This window comes from Hippocampus comes, unplaced genomic scaffold, assembly GCF_001891065.2.
Source record: "Hippocampus comes isolate QL1 unplaced genomic scaffold, H_comes_QL1_v1.1 scaffold202, whole genome shotgun sequence".
Taxonomy (NCBI): domain Eukaryota; kingdom Metazoa; phylum Chordata; class Actinopteri; order Syngnathiformes; family Syngnathidae; genus Hippocampus; species Hippocampus comes.
The window spans coordinates 315,686-342,612 of NW_017805829.1; the positions used below are offsets into that span (position 1 = coordinate 315,686).

The 26,927-nt window shown below is 42.1% G+C and overlaps 1 protein-coding gene across 8 annotated transcripts in view; it reads left to right on the forward strand.

The window, feature by feature from the left end:
- Positions 1 to 26,927, forward strand: part of LOC109526255 (LIM and calponin homology domains-containing protein 1) — a 62,416-nt gene that overhangs the window by 18,066 nt on the left and 17,423 nt on the right. For 6 of the 8 annotated variants that reach the window (XM_019887429.1, XM_019887428.1, XM_019887423.1 and 3 more), the window contains exons 2-10: positions 1,319 to 1,389; positions 3,294 to 3,363; positions 10,495 to 10,601; positions 13,499 to 13,529; positions 15,372 to 15,482; positions 16,984 to 17,182; positions 21,866 to 22,124; positions 26,166 to 26,183; positions 26,768 to 26,900. In XM_019887429.1, coding sequence (XP_019742988.1) covers positions 1,319 to 1,389; positions 3,294 to 3,363; positions 10,495 to 10,601; positions 13,499 to 13,529; positions 15,372 to 15,482; positions 16,984 to 17,182; positions 21,866 to 22,124; positions 26,166 to 26,183; positions 26,768 to 26,900 — 999 coding nt within the window. Of the gene's footprint in view, positions 1 to 1,318; positions 1,390 to 3,293; positions 3,364 to 10,494; positions 10,602 to 13,498; positions 13,530 to 15,371; positions 15,483 to 15,883; positions 15,980 to 16,983; positions 17,183 to 21,865; positions 22,125 to 26,165; positions 26,184 to 26,767; positions 26,901 to 26,927 lie in introns of those variants that run through there. The other 2 variants (XM_019887426.1, XM_019887431.1) reach the window with 2 other exon arrangements.

Sequence of the window (26,927 nt, forward strand, 5' to 3'; positions counted from 1 at the left end):
TAGATTACAAATGTCAAACTCAAGGCCCGGGGGCCAGATCCGGCCCGCCACACAAAAGCAAATCATGTGTGTCAACTTCTCTGATCCTTGCTCAAATATGGACCGAAATGTCAAAATTTCATGCGTAATAAATAATGTTGAGATTTAGCAACTTTTTTTTTTTTTAATCCCACTGTTTACACTCACTCTTGGACAATAATTGAACAAACAAAAAAACCAACAGATTTCAAAACTAGCAATCCATCAATTTGATTTGTTGTGTACAAGTAATAATACGATGTGATGATTGGATATTTATTCGTTTCACTGTCATAATGGCCCTCCAAGGGAAGACGTAACCCCAAAATGGCCCGCGACAAAAATGAGTTTGATACCCCTGGCCTAGATGTTATTTTCATACAAATATTTACTGTCGTTATGTGTTTACTACTCCATTAGCAAGATGGAGTCAAAGTACACAGCTTTTGAAGGCACCTCACAGATGTGAACAGTTCCATTGCTAATATAGCTTGATTTACATGGGCCAGCACTCTGGAGCAGATTACATTGACATGGCAACACAAGTAGGCTGAAACCCCGATTGGACAAATACTCCATGATGCGCATACTGTACACTGGACGCAGAGCAGCTAATAGAAATGCTGCAAAATGAACAATACATGAATACAAGTCAGCCCTCCGAGAGATTGTGTTGGACCATTTTATTGAACCCCCCCAAAAAAATTGTGCAACTTTTGAAGTGTGCCCTTTGACTCTCTGTATTTTAATTCTGCGTGTTAGCATTCCTTTTGAAGGAAATTAAAAGGGAAGTCAGGCGGAGAATGTTCCCGAACTATTTGTTTGTGAAACAATGCAAGTGACATTCCAGTGAAAACAAGTGAGTCATGCACATTCCTCTCCGCGGCCTGCGTGCCTCACCTGACAACAGTCACAATGAAGAGATTTCAATGTCTCACAAAAACCACATCAAATCCAAAGATGCCACGCTTTTAATTGACTCGCGGGCTATAGTGCAAATGCATGCAACCAGGCAGCTCCCCCCTCCATTTATAAATCCCCTGTCACAACACATTAGCTCGCCGTGGCCATTTGCTCAGGATGATTGCAGCTTACGCCAAGCTCGTTAGCGTTTAGCACCGTTAACCAGCGATGGACTTGACGTATGGCCCAGGCTGCTTTTTGTACAATGCCGTTCCCGGACTTGAGCGCTTCAAAAGACCGGAAATTAAAGTTGTCATATTTGAGTATGTTTATCGCTTGGATTTACAGCCTAAAATATTTGCCAAATGAGTGGACTCACGGATGTTTTCCTCCGTAGGCGGTGACAGGAAGATGCTTTGGTGACAAGAATTTCAGGGGAGGATTGGAGAATGGTATACTGCTATGCGAGTAAGTGGTGCTTTATTTGGATTTTTGTCAGGCTCGAGTGATGAAACACTCGCTTGTGGTTGCCTCCCTATGTGTTGTTGTGCTTTAGCTCTGTTTTAATCTTACCTACCGCAATGCAGTGACTTGCAAACACGGTCAATGGTCAATGCTAGGAGCACTACTGGACTAAAGAGGTAATAAGAGTGTGCAGTAGATGTGGACAAATTTTCACATGTCCGCATTCATACCAGATCTCGCTATCGATTTGACACAGAACCACTGGGTTCAGTGAAAATCCTGCCTTTTTTGAAAACAGTATCAAATGCTTTTGTATTGATTAGAACTCACCGGCAGTCATCACCAGAGCAGGAGTGTCAAACTCATTTTTGTCGCGGGCCGCATCGCAAGTACGCTCTTGCTCAGAGGGCCGTTCTGAGTGAGCCCATAAACGTATGTAAGCTTATGTTATATTATTAATGATCATTTTATGTTTGAGCATCATATTTAATGTTAAGATTACCTAAATTGCATTCTGTTTATTAATAATTGCTTAGACATGTTTTTATGTTGATAGATTCTGATTGGCTGTTGAAGTAAGGGAAAGCAGGAACTGATTTTAGTTGCCGAGTTGTTTTTTCGATCGTACTGCGCTGCAGACCGCATCCTTTACACGCAACAAATCGATGGTTAACAAGCTCTGACATTGCAACTATTCCTCTACTTTAAATTTCCCCAGTGTGGGACAAATAAAGGTTATCTTATCTTAAATGGGATATTGTAAAAACAGTAACGTTGTGCTCCTCCTTCAATCCATTACACAATTTGACACCACGCAGAGATCAAATGAAACGTGTCCTAGTCGTGCGTACTCGCTGTGTTATAAAATAAAATAAACCTCTCGATTTACGAGCCCCCTTCCGCATGAACCAATAAATAAAGAAATTAAACATTTTACGGCCGCTCTGCTTTAACGATCAATAACAAATGTATTGTGCTGTAACTGGTGGGAGGTAACACGCACCTCGCGTTGGCAGAAAATATCTTACTCACAAATCAAAACAGAGGTAAACGTGCGTGCATATCAATGTTTGGCTCAAGGCATTAGCGTTGCAGTGCAACTTCTGCGATTCTTTGCCAGAAACACGAGCTTGTTAATCATGTCTGACGGGACCTCTCACAAATCTTTTGTTTTGCTCAAAGGACTAAAAATGTTATGTTGGGTTGTTTCACCTGGTGGAACATAACTTTGTTTTGCTGCCTTCCGCACTCTATAATTTCCCCGTCGTGTTACGAAGGATGTACGCGTGTCCTTGTTGCTCCCGTCCTCGGATATTTGTCATCAGCTAGCTGTCGATTCACAGCAAGCGTGAAATGAGGTTTGTGGTCGGTGGGCCTCGGCCGTACATTTATGGGAGTCGGAGGGCATCATCGCGCAATCCCGACCACATTGTTGCCACAGGACACCTCCGATTTGGACAGCAGACAACAATCTTCTGCTGGGTTTGCTGAAAGCTGTTCTGGGAGAATGAAACAGAGCTGGGCTTTGCTGTGATTGAAGTTGTGCGAGTTATGCGGTGGGAAAGAGGAGTTTCCTAATGGGGAAATTACATCTTTTCATCACTAAATAACTTTGCCAGAATGCCGGCGATATCAAATGGCACAAGGCTATCCATGGGTTGGTGCTTCCTCCGCAGGACACGTTTCATTCCACTACTTCCCCCTGATGAAACGCATAAAAGAAACATGAGGCCCATACAGCGCTGGTTCTCAAACTGAACTGAAGACCCTAAAATAATTTGTGCTGTGTTATCTTTTTTTTTTGTTTTTTAAATCTCTGCGTCCCTCCCCAAAAAGCCGTCAATGCTGGAAGGTGCTACGTGGTTCAGAAATTGTGTTCATGTATTAACTGAGCTTCTCATTGTCAGGTTACTGAGCTCCATTAAACCCGGCTTGGTAAAGAAAATCAACAGGCTTCCAACACCCATTGCTGGCCTGGTAAGTCCTTCACCCTCACTTCTTTTATGCGGCAACAACATTTAGATTTTTTTTTTTTTTCCTGTGGGTAGTGGGAGGGATTGGGGGATGTCATCTAGTTTGCCCCCCCTTTTTTTTTTTTGCTATTCATGGCAGGGTTCGACCTCTTATGTATCTCCACATTTTGTGAGTGTTTGTCCTTTTTTTTTAAAGAGGTTTTGTTGAATTTTGGATGTTTCTTTCCAAAATGCAACAAGAATTCACATGTAGACTCTCAACTCTGAGGACAACGTGCCCATCGCCAACTACTGGCCTGGCATGCACATTGCCGAGGTTTTAGTTGATTTTGCGGGTCAGCGTGAACAAGATTTGTTTAGACAATGTTACAGTCTGAATGTAAAATAACCAGGTAATTAATTTGGAAGACTTCCATTTCTAAAAAAGTGACACTTTTTTTGGATCAGTGACGATGCAGTAGACAAACAAATCTGGGTTGGGCTGGAGTGTCATATCTGGCGGCATCACTAATGGCTGCCAATGAACCTTTCCCGCTATTTTTTTTTTTTTTTAACAAGTGTCTGGTAAACACCCAGTCTCATTCCCTGCAGGCATTTTCATTACCGCAACAATAACAAGTAATTATACCGTTGCACTCAATCTTGGTCCACGAGCCAACCCCTGTTAAGCACGCAGTACGCTCATCATATTTCCTTTTTTCTTGTGTGTGTGTGTGACTCCATTTTGATGTTTCTGGAATAGATTACTTCATTTTTGGTCGGTAATCAGATGTGTTGGCAAAGACTATTAAAGCTACAAATTTTCAGCCTTTGTCCCATGTGCCTAGTGTGATGTACAAAGTGGCTGTCAGTCTCTTGACAGTTGCTTTAACCACAACATGGAGAGAAATGAGTAAATTGTCAAACTTGACAGCGACACAGGAAAAAGGAGGAAAAATACCGGCTTCATGTTCTGTGACATTTATTGTACAGATGTCTGCCTTACCGAGACCATGAGCAAGAATCCAACATGTTTATCTGTGAATAATCATATAGCCACCCCCCCTTTTTAATATGCATCTTAATGCCTAAAGCCCCGCAGCTTTGCATGTTTTTTTGCTCGCCAGGGCTGCAATTAGGGAGGTGAAAAACAAACAAACAAGAGCTCTGCTGTTATCAGGCCTCTTCATAATAAAATACAGGCAACTCCCCCCCTTCCTCTTCCTGTTTAGGGCTAATGGAAAAACGACCCTCTGAGGAGTTTTTGTAATTAGAGCAGCTACCTCTGCGCCCTGGCAGCTCAGCCACCGTCAACCGGTTGCTTGTTGCCTGTTTACGTTTTACAAATTTACCAGTCAAATACCATCCTGAGGTCATCTTTTTCCTGCTTTGGGAAAACACAACCGATTTCAATGTAAAGGAAAGCAGTAAAGGTAATGTGTGGTAGAAGTGTTATCTATACAGTTTACAGTCAAACCTCGGTTTTCGACCATAATCCGTCCCAGAACACTGTTCGAAAACTGATTCGTTCGAAAACCGAAACCATGTTTCCCATTATAATCAATGTAAAACATTTTAATCCGTTTCAAGTCTAGAAAACAATTTTTTTTAAAGCATGTTTTAAACTATTTTACACCATAAACTGTATACACATGTAATAAGAGAGCAGGTAATATGTAAAATACTGTACAAACAAACTACAAACATTTTGTAAGTTTTATTTTTACCAATTTTAACGTAAACATTGACATTGTAACATAAAAATTGAAGTAAATCTCTCTCTCTCTCACTCTCTCTCTTGCTCCCTCTCTCCCTCTCTCTCTCTCTCTCTCTCTCTCTCTCTCTCTCTCTCTCTCTCTCTCTCTCTCTCTCTCTCTCTCTCTCTCTCTCTCTCTCTCTCTCTCTCTCTCTCTCTCTCTCTCTCTCTCTCTCTCTCTCTCTCTCTCTCTCTCTCTCATCGTGACAATTCTAGATTGCATTCTTTTACACCTTGAATTTATAAACCCTAAAGTAATGGCTGTAACTATGGTACGAGGTAACATCCCTCCATCCATTTTCTGAACCGCTTTATCCACACAAATCCAGTCTCGTCCATATTAAAACTTTGCTGGGGAAGACATTCCTCGGCCTTGATGACATTTTCAAATTCAACTTCGAACTTTTCAGCAGCTTCCTTGTCTGAACTGGCTGCCTCCCCATGACGAATCACTTCTTTTCCTCAACTATTCGAACCATCCTATGCTTGTTTTAAAAAATCAAACTCTTCAGGAGCAATGCTAGTATTTTTATCAAACCTCCAAACAATTGTCTTGCTTTGCCACAAATTGTATCTTGGCTAAGACTGTCCCCTGCTAGCTGTTTCTCATTTATGAAAATAAGCAAAAGTTTCTTCACTTCCTCCAATATTTGTGGCCTTTGTTTGATAAACACACGAGATCCTCTAGCCACATCACTGACTTTAAGATGGTCTTTCTTTTTTAGGATGCTGCTGATTTCGGCATGCCGAACTCCTTTGCCAACACAGACACACGCACACCTGATTCATATTTCACTATCAAATCTTTCTTAAATTCAATAGTATTGTGCACTATTTTCCCCTTTTTTTCACCAGCTTTACTACTTCCACTTGCTTTCTTTTTCCTTTTTTTTCACCAGCTTTACGACTTCCACTTGCTTTCTTTGGTGCCATGCAGAAATAACAGTCCCAATTTGCGTAGATCTCAACAAACACATCTGCTTTTTTTTTAATCTCTATTGGACACGTCTGCTTACAATGGATGCTCTTTTTTCTTTAAAAAAAACTATTGAACACGTCTGCTCACAATGGACGCTCTTTTTTTTTAATCTTTATTGAACACGTCTGCTCACAATGGAGGCGTCAATTCTTCGTCTACCCGAGGAAGCGTCACTTCCTCGTGTAAGGAAGTCGAGAGAACTCGAGTTGCACATTCAACTGTGCTCAGTTTGGTCGAGAACCGATTTTCGGTCGTAATCCGAGGCATAAAAAAAACTCGAAATTTTGGGTCGAAAACCGATTTGGTTGAGAACAGAGACGTTCGAAAACCGAGATTTGACTGTATATCCAGCATGAACATCCAACAGATGAAGCGCTTGAAAAGACACGATACAGTGAAGGTTAGGGGCCGAGCTCTGAATAGGAAAACAAAAAAAAAAAAACCTGATCCCATTTCCAAAATGTTTTTAAATTGCCTATACAGTATTAATTCTAAAGTTACTGCAGGCGCACGTAATAAGACAGCGTGGTGGCAGCAAGTCAGGGAGAAAGCGTGGGTCAATGACTGATTCTTCAAAGTTTGGGATCATCTCACACATCAAACAGTCATCATTAGCAAATGTAATGTAGCCTCTGATTGCGAGTTAAATCATATTGCGATGGTCAGGAAAAGACAGCAGCTGGCACATGTTCAATCGCTTTATTGAATAAATATAACTATAAATAAAGGCATAATAAATGCATTCATACACAAGCTGCAACACCCACAACTGACGCCCAGGCACTCAACGCATATATTAGCCAACTACTGCTGCTTTACTTTACTCTGCTGCCTGCAGCCAGCTGCATTGCAAATAAGAATCTGTTTCCCATTGCCTTACCTGGATAAATAGTTTATTCATTCACTCATTCCTTCATTCATTCATTCAGATTGGAAAATGGATGAATGGATGGATGGACTTCCAGATGATTTGAGTTTGAAAAATAATGCACAAGTGTGTATATGCAGGACATACTGTACAAATGATGAAGACTCTCTGTAACTACCACGAACTGAGCTTCAATTACTTCCTGGACACATGAACTACTTTCTTTTTAGCCAGGCATCTTGTGGCACCTTCAGGCCATAAAGAAGTAGCTTAAAAATATGCTCACTGTTAACTTTTTCATCATACCGCTGAGGGTCGGTTCCACCAAGAAACAGTAGTAAATCAAGTGTGGTGAAAAGTAAGAAAAAGCAAAATGAGTCCACTACTGTCAGACATTCGGCAATACTTACTCCAAACACTCTCAGCTGTCAGTCACAGTTTTGCGGTCGACGCCCAATTTCCTGTCGAGCTGCAGTGGCCTGCAAATCTGCAAACAGCAGCGGGGAAACGGGCAGAAGTGTATATTTTCAAGGGGGTTGGGTTGGCTCTTGACTGCCTCACCTTGTTCCGTGGCGAGTGTTTCTCAATGAAATCCCACCTCACTGAATCCGTCATACATAATATCCCCCAACTATATTTTACCCTTTGTTTGGTCCAAAACGTTGCCACCATTTGCCGCTTTTGACTGCAGAGGCGATGCTTTAAGATGCGTTCTAAAACATTTGGGATCATAATCCTAACACCAAACAATGCATATGCCAAAATGCCAGAGGAACTAGAAATAAATAAATAAATTGTAGGTTTGCACTGCCAGCCTTTTTTTCAGTCCACTAATACAAGTACTTGCTTTTGCGTGTCTGATAATACCATTAGGTCTTGCATACAATACAATACAGAAAAAAAATATTTATTTATTGAAATCAGTCATATTTTGCAGAGTGACGTTCAAAAATCAAATTTTCTTTTCATATTACCCCTTGTATTCTGGAAAAGACGCTTTTAACTGTGTTCTCCCAAAATACAGCTCTTGTTTTCATAAAATAAAAACTTGCCTAGGAAAATCTTAACTTCAAGAACGCTGTCAAAAGAATTGTTTTGTGTGGAGTTGTGGGTGAGTGACACTTGTGTCCGGGTAGTGCCGCCTCTCCGGCGCGAAGACGGCCCTGTCGCCAAAACACAGGAAGCCATGGGTCGGCCGTTTTTCTTTTCTCCCGAGCGCCGTGAGAATGTTCTCCGATGTGTGTGTGAATGTGTTTTATCTCCATGCAGGAGATATGAAAATGCTCATTTTCAATTCATTCCCACACTAGACTTGACTTTGGTCTTATGAATATAAGGTCATTGTATTTGTGTTTCGGTCTGGGAGAAATCAGGGTGGAGAAGGAAACGGTGACACCCTGAGATGGAGAGAGAAATTACTTTGCTTGCAGCCCACTGAATGACACAAAGCAGGAAAACAAAGCCAGCGAGTGCACACTGGCCAGTGTGCACGGGAGAGGGGGAGAGAGAGAACCTGGGAAAAAGGAGGGAGAGCTCGGCTCAGGTTGCAACCCACACAGATTTTGTCAGAGAATGTCGATGCTCGAGACGGCTGCGTGAAAGGTCGAGAAAAGGTATCAAGAAGAAGATGGTGACTATGGAGAGATGCATTCATTTTGATGACGATTTCAATTTGCAGTCGTCTGATAGGAAACGCCGTGGAGCTGCTATCCGCATTTTCCCGTTACTTTACTTCACAGTTTCTTTGCCTATGTTTACCATATTGAATGACCTTTCTATCTAGTATTTCTGCAAAGAGTGCCTTGGGGGGTGTTGTGCACTCAACTGCAGGTGAAGGGGAGGTGTCTTTTGGGAGTCAGGGCTTTTATAATACAGTTCATACCAAGTGGAACACATGTTTGTTGAATTATTGAACATGTTCCTGCAAGTTGTTCCGTGACCAAGCTCAGCTTTACCTAGCAATCATCTTTCCTTAGAGAAATTTGATTGGATTATCTATTTGTTCAGCAGGAGTCAGTGGACATTTAATGAACATTACAATAGATTTCCATAGTTAATCCTCCTGCCAGAATGGACAGGCTTAACTTAATGGAAGGGAAATGCATGAAAATGGTCATTAACCTGTTCCAGCCTCCAAAAAATGCCACATTTTGCCACCTTTTTTGCTTCATTTCACTGGACATTGTGCTCCTCCAGACAGTGGTGGCTATGGCATCAGAAATCTTGCTTCAAGTCTGTAATGTCACATATCTTTGTTGGAAATACGATCTTTAATGTAATCACACACAAAGAATTTTAATGAAGTGATATTTGATGATCGTGGTGGCCAAGGAATTTGTCCATCCCTTCCAATCTGCTGGTCTGGAAATTGAGGAACTGATGAACATGATGAGTGGCGCGGGCACCCGCAGCGGCTCCTCTTGGTGTCTGTTGTCTGTTTAAGAGGGAGGAAATTTCATCTTACAGCACATTTGACAATAAAGCTGCTCTTGATACTTGAACATTCCCGGCTCAAAACTCACTTGTATTCTTTGGCATTTGACTCAGCATGACCCAAATTATGATCTTAGTTATACTGTTTGGTGCTCTCTACCCTCTTTGTTACTGATTTGTTGCTTTGCTTTACTGTTGTATATGTTAGTTGCTCCATGTGCAGCACTTCGTGTGTAGCGATGGCTGTTTGAAAATGCTCTATAAATACATGCGAGTTGAGTTGAATTGAACATGCAGTCCCCAGTGTCGTGATGTGCCATCTTTCACGTGATGACAAACTTTTGATAACCACTTATTAAAATAAAACAAATCTGGTTAAGGTACCAACTGCCTTTGTAATAAAATATTAAAATTGGGAAGAGTCTTTGTAGACACTGTAAACACAGAGTTGGTCTCAGCTCCTCAGTAACCTGCAGTAGTGATAGTTGCTCCATGCAGAGGATAAAGAATATAGTGCATGCCTGAGAGTGTTGTTATATTCTCGGTCTACATGTGTTGCTTCACTGTGTTCAAAGCTCTGTTGCTTAAAACATGATAGCAACACAAGCCTGTTTAAGGCTTCATGCATTTTTGTCTTTGACTTTGTTTTTGACTTTGACTTTCCTAAACCAAAGGTGTGTGGTTGTTGAAAGACGCATGTGATTCTCTTGAATGTTTAGTTTGACAGTGAATTTCAACTGGCAGTGGCGATAAACAGCTTAAGCCTTTTTTTAAGAAGTGAATGTACAAAAATGCTGCTTGTTGTGAAGTGAGTTGAGTTCACTGGCATCATACAGTGTGCAAATCTCCACGTTTTGCTCGCAAGGCTAAGCAAAAAAAAAAGCGACAGCTCAGATATCTAAAAACTCAAGTTGGATCACTAGATGTCACCAACACATCACAAATAGATCATCGCGTAGGGAATTCATTTGGGAACTTACAGCATGTTGTAAATTAAAACATGCTGTAAGTTCCCGATTTCTTCAGTCTGAGAGACTGCTTACTGTAAATTCTGTTGTATTGGTGAGTGACCGAGTTCCACTGGGCTCAGCGGCTAACTCTTCAATGAACATGTGCACAGGACAACCTGAGTGTGTTTCTGCGTGGATGTGAGGAGTTGGGACTGAAGGGAACCCAGCTTTTTGACCCCGGAGACCTTCAGGACACGTCGACACGTCCCGCTTCCAAGTAAGTCTGACAGTTCGCTCACCTTTTGACTCAACTTTGCACAAAAACTGACGTGCACACTGCAAGAACCCGCACAATGGATGTGAAACATGAAATCATGAGGCACAAGCCATTTAATTCTTTATAGTCTGTTTAGTTATATCATTGCTGCATTTTTTAAAAATAAGATGGTTTATGGGAGGCTGGAATGGGTTGAAGGCATTTCCATTGACTTCAATGGGAAAACATGATTTGAGCTACACATTTTATGTTACGAGCGTGGTCACAGAAAAGAGCGGAAAATGCATGAAAGGGGATGCAGTGAATCAACACGCACAAAAATTGACCTTTTTGGCCTTTTTTTTTTTTTTTTGAGCAACCGATCCGCAGCGATTTGCTGAAAAGCTCACCTCTGCTCACAGCTTTCGTTCTCTTTCTATAACACTGTAAGATGCCACCAAAGCCCCTCCTAATAGGACTGTAGTCGTTGATGTCAAGGGAATATGTTGAATCGAAAGCCTGTACAGTGAGGAGGAGCTAGCTTTAGCCTGGGTTGTTAACGGAAGAGTCTTCGCCGCATGTGTATGTTTTCTACTCTGCTGAGAGTAATGAAGTATTATCAAAAAGCTCAAGCAGTTAGTATTGAAAAGCTAAGCTAAGTAGTATTAAAAGTCTCAGGCAACTGTTAGCCATTTATTTCTAAGGGTAATACTGGAAGTTTTGAAATTGCGGGGGGTACTGTGTTGTTGAATTAATACGTCTGTCAGTGTTACAGTCGTCCACCCAAATAGCCTGTGTTTGCATTCTGAATACCCTAATCTAGGAAATAAAGGCAGTACCTTCAATTGTTTTCATTCGCGATAGCTTCATCATCCATCTGTGTGTCTGTCAGTGATGTTGCGTTTCCTTCTGGCAATCAGTCAGTTGGCTGCCAACACAAATTGCTCAATGCGAGTCAATGGAAGATTGCGCAGAACAATCATGCACTTTTGCGGTCGGCACGCGCCACTTAGCCGTGAGCGCTACTGCGTTGCCTGGTGACAAAAGCTTGTGTTTGTAGTTATACATGTGCTATGTGTGTGTGCTGTCATCACACTCGCGAACAAGGTGTCATTCCACAAAGATGTCCTGACACAACAGTGCAATGTTTAGTGTTTTTTTTTTTTAGAAGAGCCGTCCGACTTGTTCTGTCAAGACTAGGAATTCTTTGGCCAGCATGTCACCTGTTTTGTTTCTGATCAAGTGAACAAGCGTATTTCTTGTGTGTTGACACAACAAATCCTGATGTTGTTGTTTTCGGTCTTTGAGCTTTTTTTAGGGTCATACTGGGTCTCTGCGGATCCAAAAGGGCGGCATATCATAGCAAATAGATTAAAGGGGCTATCTTGCTGAGTGGTGAAGGCTTGCAAGTGTTAGCGAACGTAGTGAATGTCTTTTTGTCAAGGGTTGTCAAAGGTCGCAAATTTTGTTCAAACCGTGATGCCATCACCCTTATTTATGCTGGTTATCACAACACACTCTGACGTCTGCGTCGCTGTTTGTGGGGTTTGGTCAGGTGGCGTTTTGCATGTAGCTGACACAAGGTGCGAGGGACAGAAACCCAACATGGCGGCTCCCCCGAAAGGGGTGAAAATTGATGAATTCCTAGTCCTCAAACACAACATTAATCGGAATATAGTGTTTAGACATTCAGCAAATTCTTGATAAAACATTTTTTTTTGGCTTTCGTTCCACTTTAAAGTCTGTGTCCATGTGGAAGTCGTTGCTGTTTTATCTTTTCTGGTAAGCATTGTCCTGCCTGTGTGATTGCATAAAGGCAAAATAAATACAATCTGCTGATAAGTAGCGATAAGCTGCAGGGAGTGACGAGAATGCTCACTTGTTGTTGCTTAGTCCCGGTCTGGCAGTCTCCGTTTACAACCTCACCTACTCTTCTTAATTACCCTTAAAAAAATGACATCGTCAAATCCATCTTTCCTTTAAAACATGCACAGATGCACAGGAGTGTGCAATTTAACAGCGCTAAATCAAAGCACATGCTGGTCTATGTACACACAGCTCCGGTGTTGGATTTGTATTCCACTGTGAAGTTTGTAATGTCTCTTCATGGGCAGAACAAACCTAAAAATGTGTTGTCGCGCAGCTGTTTCCACCGGTTATGTAAAAGTTGTCATGACAGGAAGACTTTTCGGAAGCGTGTTTACTGGCCGGGGAATCGGCTTTGGGAAAGTGCCGAATTTGGGCCACTGTGCAAAATAGATTTTTGCGAGAAGTGACCGTTTCCTCTTTTTAACCTGCGCCCGTCCAAACACATTTTTGTTCCAAATAAGTCTACAATGGAGTGGGACATGATCTGTTCAGACCTTGGTTGAATTCCAAGTTGTTCTAATTTCAAAAGAAAAGGTTCCCAATGGAATTAATGTCGAAAATCTGTGAGTAGAGGACAATGGGGGGAACAGGAAAACGTTTTTTTCATGGTTAAAATCACACTTCTTTTCCATAACCTCTCCTTCATACCCATGAAATTACAATTGATCTCCTTGGTAAGTCTGCTTCTTTGGACACGTTTTTTTTGTGGAGCATGAAAGAAAGATGTTCGAATTTTTTTTTTTTTTTTTTTTTTATGTATTTCAAATGAAAACATTACTCTGGCACATTTAAATGCAATCGGCCCCATCACAGTTTTAAGACCACAAGTTGGGTGCGAAATATTAACCCTTTCATGCACCATTAATATAACCTGTAACCTGATAACATGATAAGATGTCCACTGTAGTAACCACTGAAAAGGAGTTTTCTTAGTCAGTGATTGTCGATTCACGTGGGCGGCTGCCACTTTCAATTCTTCTTATGCCAAACATTGAGATATCAATTCACTTTCTCACACAGTTCCTCTGTGTGTTTGTGGTTCTCGACAGGCCGAGCGACTGCAGCCGAAAGCTCAAAAATGTAAGTGACTTTCATGAATTTTTTTTTTTTTTTTAACCATTAGAAATTGGAACACTTGGAAATTGCAACACTGTGATGCAAGCGTTAGAAAAAGACACACTCTGCTGTTAAGATTAAGTTGTATACACACACACACAGAGCAGTTTTTCAGTGTTTGTCAGTGGCTTCGAATGAGTGAGGAATTTAGATTACTTGTAAGGGTCAAAGGAAGGTAAACATGCTTTTTGCGGATCCGCTCCTTTCACTTTTGTCAATACAAAGCAAGGCCGGCCGGCTTCCTCCTTCCAAAGCCGCACCGCGTTTACCGCAGAGCGCCTGCACAAACACGACAAGGCCAAGACATTGTTCCCACCTTGAAAAGGAAGGCAGGAAGCCTCCCGCTGAAATGCGACAAGCTCCTGGACCTCGAATGACTTATTAGCAGCTGTTGGTGCAATGATTTAGAAGAGAATAGAACACAATTGGAAGGCCTCAAGCAATGTGAGAAGCTATGTATAACTTTTAACGATGACAAAATGAAACACCAAAAAAAAAACAAAAAAACCATACGAGCAACCACACAAAGCAGCAGCTTGAGCACGGCGATATTTTCTCTCCATGTCAACGGCGCACTACACCGGGACGGCTTCGATAAGAAAGCTTGGTGTGGCTTAATGTGCTTATTTTAGTCGCAGGCAACAATCAAGACAGGAGACAGAGTCGACGTATGTGTAATGCAAAACGTAGTTACGTCATTATCTTTGTTGTAGTCGTATTCGTCATCATTCTTGCATTTCTGTCGTTTTCTTCATCTTTGTTGTCTTTGTACAGTCTTCTTCGTTGTCATCGTCTCCTTGTGGTCTTTTCCAGGTTATTCTTCATTGACATTTTTCGTCATCTTCCTCGGTTGTCACTTTTTTTCGTGGTTTCCTTCTTTGTCATCTTTTTGTCTTTTTCTCATTTGTCTTTGGCGTTATCTTCTTTATCCTCGGCTCTCCTTGGTCTGCTTATTTTTCTTATCCGTCTTATAAATTTGATTTCGCTAAATGCTCCTGTTGGAAGTAGTCATCTCAGACACGAAATACGGTAATAACGATAGGTAAAAAATGTAAACATTGATACTAACCGTTAGAAGGAAGTTGAGTCTCTCTCTCTCTCTCTCTCTCTCTCTCTCTCTCTCTCTCTCTCTCTCTCTCTCTCTTTGTGTGTGTATGTACATACGTGTGTGTGTGTGTGTGTGTGTGTGTGTGTACACCTGGAATTGTTTAAGACATGAAAATACCTTCCAGGCATCGAATACATTTTTGATTTCGAGTCGACTTCGAAGATGAAGACGTTTACAAAAGTATTTCAAAATGATGACTTTAAAATACAATATTTTTGTCTAAAATTCGCGAATAAAAGCAGACGTCTTGCACTTGATTTGCAATTTGGCTTTCAGTGCATCTACGTGGGCGAACGTGACTTAGCTAGTCATGACTAGCAGTGTCGCACACGCACATTCATTCAAAACTATGCTGACGCTGGAATTTGGCCAGGAGCTGTGTACTTTCTGTGGCTGATGGGCCATATTGCCTCAGCGCACATCCGTGCCATTTTGACAGGCAGAAACATAAACAAGCAGTGTGACAGTGAACTCAATACATTGACCACATACTGGTTACTGCTTTTGGCTCTTCACAGTCGGCGTTTGTGCGTGCTTCTTTGGTCTCACACATATGGAGAGTCTTTGCCGCCTGTCAATCTGCGCTTCCAGAATAAAAGCTTTTTTTTTTTTTTTTTTTTTTTTATGTTCACCCCCCGTCACCCATGACTGGAAAAACAATCCAATTAATTCAATCATGTCTGTTTTGATGGCCGCAGGTTCTAATCACCATCTACTGGCTGGGTCGGGCTGCCAACAGCTGCACTTTTTACAGCGGGCCCACGTTGGACCTGAGGGAGTTTGAGGGCCTCCTGTCACAGATGCGAAAGGTTTTGAGGACTTTCATCATCTCGAACTGTTTTAAAGGGGGCATGTGATGAAAAATTGTGTGAAAATTGTTCGGATTGTGCACAATGTAGATCTCCTTGAAATCCTTGATTTTATGGTACCAGCAGGAGATAATTTGGAGTTTATCCGTCCACTTTTCATTTAGGTTGTCAAATCAGCTTGAGTTATACAAAGTAAATCACTGCGTAAACTGCATTACGTTAGTGATGATGTCAGTTATTATAACACCAAATTGTGGGTGGACAATAACAAGGAAATTGCGGCACTTTTCCTTATTTTGCGAGACAGGAAAGGCCATCTCCCCAGCTTCCATTAGCAGCTCGACATTTTACAAATGCAGACAGATGCAGGGAGGAGCCGCTAAGTTTTTAGAACCTTGAGTTGAAGAGAGAATTAGAGCTGGCGTAGAAGTTTCAATAATGGCACGGTCACAGTGGGATGTTGACAAATACTCTTCAAAGAAATAATGCTTGACCAGGTAACATTTTATTGTTTAGCAGAATTCTCTCGAACTCATACCTGACTAAAGGGTACCATTGTGAGCTGCATTTGTGCTTTCTGTATGCCGGTTGCTACATTCATACTACATGTGATATACCATTTTGTTAGTCTGATATTCACTTCTTTTTAGAATTACCGTATTGGCCCGAATATAGGACGGTGTTTATTGCATTGAAATAAGACGGAAAAGTGTGGGTCGTCTTATATTCGGGGTCTAGACATTATACCCATTCACGACGCCAGATGCCGCCAGATATCAATGAAGCGAATGATGAACTTGACTCCCCAGGCCAAAGTGAACCTCTGCCACGAAGAATAAAAATAAAAATAGTGCTAGCACGAAGAAGAAAATAAAAAAACAGCGGTAAGAAGGAAAAGAGAAGAAAATGATAGAAGAGATAACAGAAAATGGAGAAACGTAGTGACAATCTGGAGAAAAGTGGGTCGAAGATCGGCCAGGTTAACCGGCAGCTGAGGAGAAGTTATGATGTAATTTACATTTCAAAAACCAGAAGCCATTCATTTACGAATGTGATTGAACTTTAGATTTGAATGATGCAAAATAACATGCTTTTTCTCTCATATATTGTTATAATCATTTGTTTCAGATGTACTGTAATTATTTTCTGTATAAAAATTAATTTGGTATTCAAAAAGTCTTTTTTCAAACTTGAGTCTTGAAAAAGAGGGGGTCGTCTTATAATCAGGGCCGTCTTATATTCGGGCCAATACGGTAGTGCACAACTGCCGGGTCATGATGTAAAATGCCTTCGACCAATCTCCTTGAGGACTTCTGTACTCAGTTGGCTATCGTGCTGTATGTTAGCATTGCAACTGTTAGCAATTTAGCATTCAACATGAACAGCAACGGTTCACTGAGGCGTGACATCTTCCCAAATGAACTGAATGGATCCATCTTTGTTGTTATCTTGCCAAATGTGAGCATTTCTGTCCTTTCGTCTTTGTCCTGGCACGTTTTAGGAGGCGGAGGAGGCAGAGAGCCCCCAACGCAGCATCCGGGATAGCGGCTATATTGATTGCTGGGATTCTGAGCGCAGCGACTCGCTTTCCCCACCCAGGCATTTCCGCGAGGACTCCTTTGACAGCCTGGACTCGTTCGGCTCGCGCTCACAACAGACCCCGTCGCCGGACGTCCTGGTGGCCCGCGGCAGCAGCGATGGTACGAACCCCTATACCAGAGGTCCCCAACCTTTTTTGCCCCACAGACCGGTTTCATGTCAGACAATATTTTCAGGGACCGGCCTTTAAGGCCGGATAGATACAACAATATATGATATGACCTGCATAAAAAGTGTGGTATTTTCGAAACATAATAATAAACACGAATCATGAGACGAGGAACGTCCTATCTGGCCGCAACATTCTCTGGTCGCTATGATAACGTTGAAACGTGCCTTCAAAATAAGATACGAAGTAAATAAAAAGTGCATAAAAAATACGACTCACCATTGCCGCTTATTATGCAGAGTAGGCTTTGTGCGTGGGAATCTCCCGTTGAGATTAAGCCGTATTTGAAATAGGACTCCTGATACTAGGGGTGTTCACACGGCAACATTTGCTCCGGTGCAGTGCCGGGGTTGCCCCAGTAGAGCGTTCACACGTGCAAAGTTACACCGGTGTAGCCCCTGAAAACAGCATAAACCGGAGCAAATTTAACCCTGCTCAAGGAGGTGGTTTAAAAATTTGCTCCGGAGCAAATGCTCGTTTGCGGGGCAGCACCGATGTAAAATGGTACGTGTGAACGCTACAGGGTTAAAAATTTGCTCCGGAGCAAATGCTCGTTTGCGGGGGGAGTAGCCTCGCTACGCATGAGAAGAGTTGATTACATACGGCTAGAATGCCTTGCTTTCATGCTCTGTTGTACTTCCGACATCTTTCCTTTTGTAGGAGACTGGACTGTCTCGGAGTTGTTTGTGTAGTTTGTTCCTCTGTTGTGTGTTCACAACCCCCCCACAGAATTTATTTTGTGATTTCCTCTCTTGATTTTCTGTTTGGCGCATTATGTTTGCTTTTCTGAGTGTCATTGAAGTCATCATTGGTTACGTTTTCGGGGGCGGTCATTGAACGCCTCTCGAGCAGAAGGCACGGAGACCGAGAAGGAGAAAGACGTGCCTGTACAGTAGTTGCTTGAGTTGTGTATGTTTTCAAAAGAACCAACACGACAGCTCTTTGTTTTCTATCGTTTTGCACCGCTGCAGAAACTGCCGTGTGAACGCAAGTGGGGCTGCACCGGGGTTAACACGCTTCAATTTAGTCAGCGGCTTTGTACGTGTGAACGCTCTACAAAATTTGCTCCGGTGTAAGATATATCGCAACAAAATACATCGGTGCAGCACCGAAGCAAATGTGTGCCATGTGAACACCCCTACTGTCTATTAAATGTAGCCTTCTCTTTCTTGAAAGTCATAGGCTCCTCTTCTGTCTCTTTGCTGGGCCTTTTCCTTCCCAAAAAAACTTTTCAAAGACGTTAATTTTTTTATGAGGTAACCTATCACGTGACTGAGAAGCATGCACTCACCGGAGTCAAGAGTGACATACTGTTGACCGATATAACAGAGAATCTGGTAATTTTTCAAAATAAAACATCTTTCAGATTCCGAAATGAATAAAACTGAAGGAATGGAAGTTATTTATTCTTTCTGTGCGGGCCGGCACCAAATGACCCGCGGACCAGTTGGGGACCCCTGACCTATACAACCAGCAAACTTGTGTGTGTTTTATCCAAGTCACAGGCCGCTATTGTATATCATTTTCATTCTAGTCGCATGGCTCGACTCAAGTTGACAATTTAAGGACTTGCCTGGCGAAAGCTTTCGAAAGATTCATCTTGACTTACCACTCATGAGCCACAACATGATTTAGAATTGAACATGACCAGACAAGTGTAGCATTTGAATTTTTCATTTTCAAGATGGAGTATTGGAATACAGTGCAGACTTGAGACTTAGTTGTGACTTTCTCCCACCTCTGCAATTGAGTAACAAAGCACCAACTCTTTTGAAAGGTGCATACAGGCAGTTCGTCATGCAGATAAATGAGGGCCCATTGTGCTTGTTCAGCTGCGCTACCGTTGAGGCCCATTGTTCTACATTATGTGTTGTTGCGGACCAACGCCCGGCAAAATAAAAAGGCCTTTTGAATCTTTTTTTTGTCATAGAAGCTGATTTAGATCTTTGTTTTAACTCTAGCCTCAGCCCACATCATTTCGGGCAATTTTAAAGAATTCAAAAGAGTGCTTTTTTTTTCAATGCAATTGTGCAAACAGCAGTACTCAAACACTCGATCGTAATATAGGGCAACCAACAAAGTACAAAAAAATTCAAGGATTTGACTTTGAAGCATGTTTTTATCCCATTGTTTAACGAAGGAGGTACCAATAGCTTTTCACATGCATGTTAGCATACAGTAGAACAGCCAGGAGCAACAAAGCTGCTTCAGCTGCCCATGTTAACATCAATAAAACAACAAAGTCAGTTGAAAGAAATGTTTCACACCCACCCCAAGTTCTTCTCTCATGCATGCTCTGCCTCCATCATTCCGCCAACGCATCACAAGATGACCTGCATGCGCCCAACTTAAATGGACAGCAGCCAACTAGCTACCCCCGGAAAATGAATGAGGAGCCAGGTTGAAGACACGTAGCGATAAAATGCAAATATTTTAAATGTATATTAACATGTATAAAATTAAATGTTATATAATATATATTCCAAAAATAATGAATTCTTCGATTTATTTTTTTAAAACATCCATCCATTTTCCGATCCGCTTATCCTCACAAGGGTCGCGGGGTGTGCTGGAGCCTATCCCAGCTGTGTTCGGGCAGTCGGCGGGGGACAACACCCTGAACCGGTTACCAGCCAATCCCAGGGCACACACAGACGAACAACCATCCGCGCTCACACTCACACCTAGCGATAATTTAGAGTGTTCCATTAACCTGTCACGCATGTTTTCGAAATGTGGGAGGAAACCAGAGTACAGTACCCGGAGAAAACCCACGCAGCAAGGCCGGAATCAAACCCTGCACCTCTGCACTGTGAGGCCGACGTGCTAAATAGTCGACCACTGGGCCGTCTTTAAAAAAAAAAATCACAAATTTGAAAAATCTCTCACAACAGTAACATTTAGAAAGTATTTGAAATGTTGAAAAATACAAGATGTGTATCAAAGTCCTATATTGACCATACTTTCATCAGAATGGCTGCAGGCTGAGAGGCAGGAGACCCATTTTCCCCTCCCTTGTCCCGACATTTGCATCAAAGCGCCTTCACAATTGGCCTCTGTTACGTGTCCTCACCCCGACGGCAACGAAGAGGCCAGAGGGTAAAGTTGAATTCAATCTTAGCAAGACATTCTACCTCCTGTGCTGTCACTTGATACAGTGGTTATGAATGAGAGGCTTTGGAAAGAATAAATCCAGAGATGTCATGTTACTATTAGAAAATACTGTGTTGAACTCATCTGATGCCTGATGATCAGGATTGACTTGAAAGATAGTCAATTTGTCTTCATAGGAAGTTAGTGTCTGATTTGTGCTCTTTCCCTTTTCTTGCCGTGCTCTTTGATGGCACTGGCTCGAATCTGCTCCGGGGTCTGGGCTCTTGTAGCAGCAGTACATGTGGTGAACATCTTGTGGAGGAATTTCTGGAGACCTTGAGGAAAGCAGGTATCTCATTACTTGGTGTTTGTGCACATTCAGTCATGTGCTACCGAAGCAGGCATCAAGTGAGCACACACCGCAGGACTGGTGCCTCTGCTCCATGTTAACGCTGAGGATTATTATGTAACCTAGAGATTTTTTTTAAACCAAGCAGGGAAAGTCCTGTTGCCAATCTTAAGTGTCGCCTGGTCTATTTTCATTTTGTAAGATGGCATGTAGATTGTGATGCCTAGATTCTAATCATTCTTTGGACGAGAGTTTAGGAGATGCATGTAATAAATGTGATTTATGCAGATTGTGACTCCTAGATTCTAATCATTCTTTGGACGAGAGTTTAGGAGATGCATGTAATAAATGTGATTTATGCCGTCTTGTTGGATTAAATGTCTTCATCCGCCTCAGAGACTTTTATTTGGAGCGGGTTCACATTTGATTGGTTTAAAAAGGGTATTTGTGATTAATGATTTGTCTTTGAGGTTAGTTGGAGCTATTTATGCATTCTTTCTCTTTGCTTATGTGGTGGACATTTTTTTTAAATAAGCAGCAAACAAGATTTACTTAATTGTGTAATTTCACACTTGATGGATGGCCAAATACTCCACGGCCCAACTATTTTGTATACAAACATTAAAAAGTCAATGTTCCCCTTTTATGCGTCACCTTTGGGCTCTTTGGGGAAAGTTGAAGGGGAAACTAGTGCATTGGTGTTTTGAAAGTATGTGAGAAAAATCTGAAGAGTTTGTGCAAGCAAACACTTGTTTTGCAGTAACTGCTTGTCTGTGTACAAAATTCACTTTGACTACACGATTTTGACCTCCTCATGACCAGAGGTGGAAAAAATACTTCCTCTGCTCAAGTAGTATAGACTTGTGTCAAGACAGGCTTTGATGAAAGTAGGAAAATTCATTTGACTCCTTTAAGTATTGATTGGTAATATGAAAACTTCTCTGCACACAAAATAGTTACACTGTGTTCATACTGAGAAATAAAAAGGGGCGGGGGGATAAAAATTATGTTATCATGCCAGATGTTTTTAAGAACTAGCTATTGCCTTTTTAAGTTTTACGCAAGTATTGTGTTCCCATATCTTTGCTAACATTGTCACCAAAAAATATCACGTTTTGGGACTTTGTTACTTCCCGCCGTTGCTCATGACTGTCGTCTCCTTCCCCCTACAAGGCCGCGGCAGCGACTCCGAGTCGGACGGCCCACCGTACCGGAAGATCCCGGACATCCACAAGGACGACATGTTGGCCCGCCGCACCTCCGTGAGCGAGCCGCGCACAGCCATGCCCTTCAACCAGTACCTGCCCAATAAGTGCAACCAGAGCGCCTACATGCCAACGTCGCTGCGCAAGAAGAACGGCGACAAGGACGATGGCGAGCGCAAAAGCTGGAGTACGGCCACTTCGCCTGTAGGGGGGGACAGACCTTTGAGGTAGGTGCTGCCTCACAGGCTCTCTTGTGATCGTCCCTAGTGATGTCAAAAAAATAATTCCTCAGTCATTGGCTGAAAACTGGGAGGTTTTTTATGCTCTTTCGGAAATTCTATAAGATGCCACAAAATGGCACCAAAGCCTTGGAGAACATGAAATGCAGAAATTGGTGTCAAATATGTGTATTGAAGTGGTACATCTAGACCAGGGGTCTCAAACTCAATTTACCTGGGGGGCCTCTGGAGCTAGGGTCAGGTTTTCCAAAAAAAAAATGCATTTATTAAAAACAGACACAAACACATAAAACTTCGCTTAGTGCTAGCTCCGTGTTAGCATCTCATCACTCATTTTCCCTGTCCTTGTGCGTGTGTATAGTCAGTTCTGGTGCTTCGGAGCACCTGATTCCAGCGACAGCCACACTGGCGTGTTGATTATCGCAGGGATGTCCAAAGTCGGTCCTCAAGGGCCGCTGTCCTGTCTATTTTCCAGCTCTACCAGGAGCAACCCACCTGATTCAAATAATCAGGATCGTTCTAATGCTGCCTCAGAGCTGGCTGATGACCTGATCATCTGAATCAGGTGTGTTGCAACCTGGAGAGCTGGAAAACAGGCAGGACAGTGGCCCTCCAAGCCCAGAGCTGGATATGCCTGATTATCTTTTTTTTTTCCTCAAAACTCTACAGCTTTGTCATATAATTCCCATAATAGTATACAGTAGTTGCCTGTATCGTTTTTGAACAATTTTGGAAAGCAAAAAACCCCCCAACTTTTTTAGCAAGCACATTGCTGTTTTCTATTCGTATTGTAACAGTAATTACCTTGGCAATTGTGCTACGAGGCTGACAATATTACAATGTTATCCTCATACCTGTTACCGCTATTTCTCCAAATATTTTAACTTTGTTCTCATGAAATATTTTTTCCCTCTTATAACAGCAAATTTCACCCTAAATTTATTCATTGGGGACGTCGCAGGGTACCGTGTCTTGATTGACATTTAAATGTGTATTCAGCAGTAGCAGCGGGTTGTTTACATCCGTGGTTCACACGTGTATTCAAGCTGGTGCGGGGCACCGTGGGCACGGTCACGTTGCCGCTATAGTCCGGGTGCTCCGAAGCTGTCGGCCTTTAAATGAGACAGACCTAACTATTTAGCATGAAGGTAGTGCCTACACAAACAGCATCAATATCAAATGCGCGCGGGCCGCACTAACATTAAACTTTCATATCAAGGCAGGGGCCTCAAACTACCATCCTGCGGGCCGCATTTGGCCCACGGCCCGTGGGTTTGAGACCATTGATCGAGACCGAGGGTCTCAAAGTCCAGTCCTTGAGGGCCGCTTTCCTGCATGTTTTCCATTTCTCCAGGTTGAAACACACCTGATTCAAATCAGGGCCGTTATCAGGCCTCTGCAGAGCATGCTGATGAGCTGATCGTTTGAATCAGGTGTTTTGCAGCAGGGAGAGACAGAAAACAAGCAGGAAAGCGGCCCTCGAGTTTGAGACCCTTGACCTAGACTGAGACTGACATCCTTCTATATCGGGGAGAAGCTAAATTCAGCCCAGATTTTTAGGGTAATGTAAGATGAGTCTGAAAAGATCTGTGTCATAGTTTGCGGTATATTTGTGGTTTGATCTTGATGCCTGCGGTTGAGTGAATAAACGCCTCTGGAAACGATTTGTAGAACTACATTATATACCACACACACTCTTCCCAGTTTTGAAAATCTTTTTCTGCACCGTGACCGGCGGTCATGTTATTGAAATTGCCAGGGGTTCCTTGTGCCGTCCCGCTGCCCCCTGTTTCTTTCTCCTCTGCTGAACAGATGGCCCGGATTGCCTGTCATCATCATTTCAAGGGAGTTGGAAACTAATCTGCAGCTGAAATCTGCAATGTATATATCGGGTCTGGGATGTTTCCTTTGAAATGAGCTGCTGCTTGCATTCTTAACAGCAGCAGGCTGCGGCGTGTGCACGTTGCCAAGATGTTAACACTTGTCATGCAGTTGTATCACATCAAGCAAATCCCAGTCATTTCCCAACAGTGCTGCGTGGGGGGCCTGCTTGGCTTATTAGGAGTGACAAAAATGATGTATCTTTACAAGCAATATATTTGAGAAATTCAATATAAGAGCCTTATCTAGAGCAGTTCATATACACACCTGAATGAAAGGGGAAATATTTTTCCTTTTTTCACATTTTAAAAGAGTTCCCAGGTGTCTTGGTATCATTTTTAAAATACCTAACTGGACATCAATCTGGACTACAGCCTTCCTCAACTCTTTAAAAGCTAGTGCAAACAGCATAGCATGCACCTGCGTGCGCACACACACACACACACACACACACACACACACACACACACACACACACACACACACAAATTGTACCCAACCCCACGAGGACACCTTCACGAAAGCTCTGTGTGTCGGTGATGTTAGGTAAATTACCTTAATTGTGATGTCAAATGTTGTCAAAACTTAGAAGGGCTAGCATACAGACAGATTTTCAGAAAATGGAAGCCTGCAACAAATTTACAGGAGGAAGTCTAGAGACTCAACTATTTGTCTTCAAAAAGCAATTAATAAAAATGTGTATTTTTTTTTTTTTCAATAATAACTTATCCACCCCTCCATTTTCAACACCGTTAATCCTGAACAGCTTCGCGGGGGGCTCCTGGAATCTCTCCCAGCTGACTTTGGGCGAAAGGCAAACTATAACTGGTCGCCAACCAGTCACCGGGCACAAATAATTACTTAATAAATTTATCATAATTTCACTTAGTAAAAACATACATCAATTACAACATGAAATACAATGTTAAAGAAACCGTTTTACTTCAATTCAATGAACATTGTGCTGCTCCTCCTGGCACGTGTGCCTTGGCCACACAAGGGCACTAAGATGCAAGACATACAGATGTATAGTATTGTACATGGGGACAGTCGCTGCTCCTCAGTAAGATGCAATAATATTCATCATCATTCACTGAGGATAAAGAAAATCTACGCCTTTGAGTGTTACATGATTTATGTGTTGCTTCACAGTTTGTGTTCAATATCCATTGCTTAAAAGATTATAACACCACAACACCAGTGCTATTCATTGGCCCTTTTGTGGAGTTTCCCATTATGTGTGTTAGCATTCAGCTTGCTGAATATCCATAATCGTCCGACACGTGGTCACAATGTTGTGTGTGTGCATTTTAATTTTCCTGTTCTTTTTCTCCAAAATAGTCCTTTTATTTGTTTATAAACTCCACTCTATCTTTACACTCATGATAATCTATTAATCCAAAACTTTATATAGTAATGTTTTGGAAATTACATCATAGCAGGCATGGACTAAATTTTAACTCTGGTACACACAGAAATGGGAATATGGAACTCTCCCTCAGGATGTACAGAAATGAGCTCCGCTTCCTTTACTGAACCTGATTACACCCAATGCCTGAACCGGACAGCTGCACACTTTCTCCACCCGGCTTTCTGACTGCCTGCCTGCAAAGATTAACAGTCAAAAATGATCATGAGAGTGTGCAGAAGTTAACCACAGCCTGACGGAAACCAACAGTGGCCGCTTCAAATCAGACGTGACTTCTTCAAGATGTATTTGAAAGGGGCAGGAGGGTGTGTTTACAAAATAATACCTCCACTTAGACAAATTAGCCGAACAATCGAGAATCTGCTGCCACTTATCAGAAGCTAACGCTGGTAGCTAACACTAATCTGAGCTAACATTTCAGCATATTTAGTTTCACATTTGATGGTTGGGCAGCCTATTGGTATCCAAGTCAATTTTCCATATGCGCCCTTCACGACCTTTGTTTGCTTTGGTTTGTGTTGCTGGTGCTTGACAACTGCAGCAGTGGTTTGCTTGCAGAGAAGACTGCCCCCTTGTGACTGTTTGGCACAACATCATTCAGCCTCTAAATCTGACACACAAGTCATTTGGTGTCACCATCTCTACTCGGCAAACATTCAATAATTCACATTTATGTTTGTCTGTTGTTTGTCTCTCCATGCTACCATGCGTCCTGCCAGCGTGTCACATGACCTACAGTAAGTCATCCAATTTCCACATGGGAAAATCTACCAGCCATTTTACTGCGTCTGGTGTTGGTCATACGCTAGAGAAGGATTTTCATGTTATGATTATTACAGTATTGACAGTATGAGCAATAAAATGTTTATCTCAATAAGCAATCATTTTCCTTTCAAAGGCTAACCTAAATTGCATGTTGCCTTAAAAAAATGTTTTGTGTTTTGGGGAAACTCTTGGAAGGATTATGAAAACGTGACATTACAATCGCCATAGCCTCTGATGATTTCAAACATAATTTATAGTGATTTTAACATGTTGACTTCCAAAATACACAAAATTGTCCGACACATTTCAAGTAGAAAAAAATAATTTGCAGCTCTCCTTGAACATATTTGGAAGCGATTTCCAAATTTACTGTCATTGCAGTAAAAAAGAACTTTTCATGAAAATCCGCGTTCGCAGTGGTTTTTAGTCTACCATGTGATGTCCATTCCCTGATAAAAACAAAAAACAACAGGTGACATGTATGCAGCAACAGCAAAGACACATCCTTTGCTGCACTTTGATTTTTGAATGTCCCTTTCTCTTGTGTCCTCCGCAGGAGTGTGAGCATGATCGACATGCGTGGGGAGGATGACGCCGCCACGATCTTGCCACCGCACAGTCACATGCGTCATGAGCTGATGCACAACCAGTACAACCAGATGAAGGAAGAGGACAGTCACTGGCAAGATGTGAGCAGTTGTCATTTATTAGTAGCT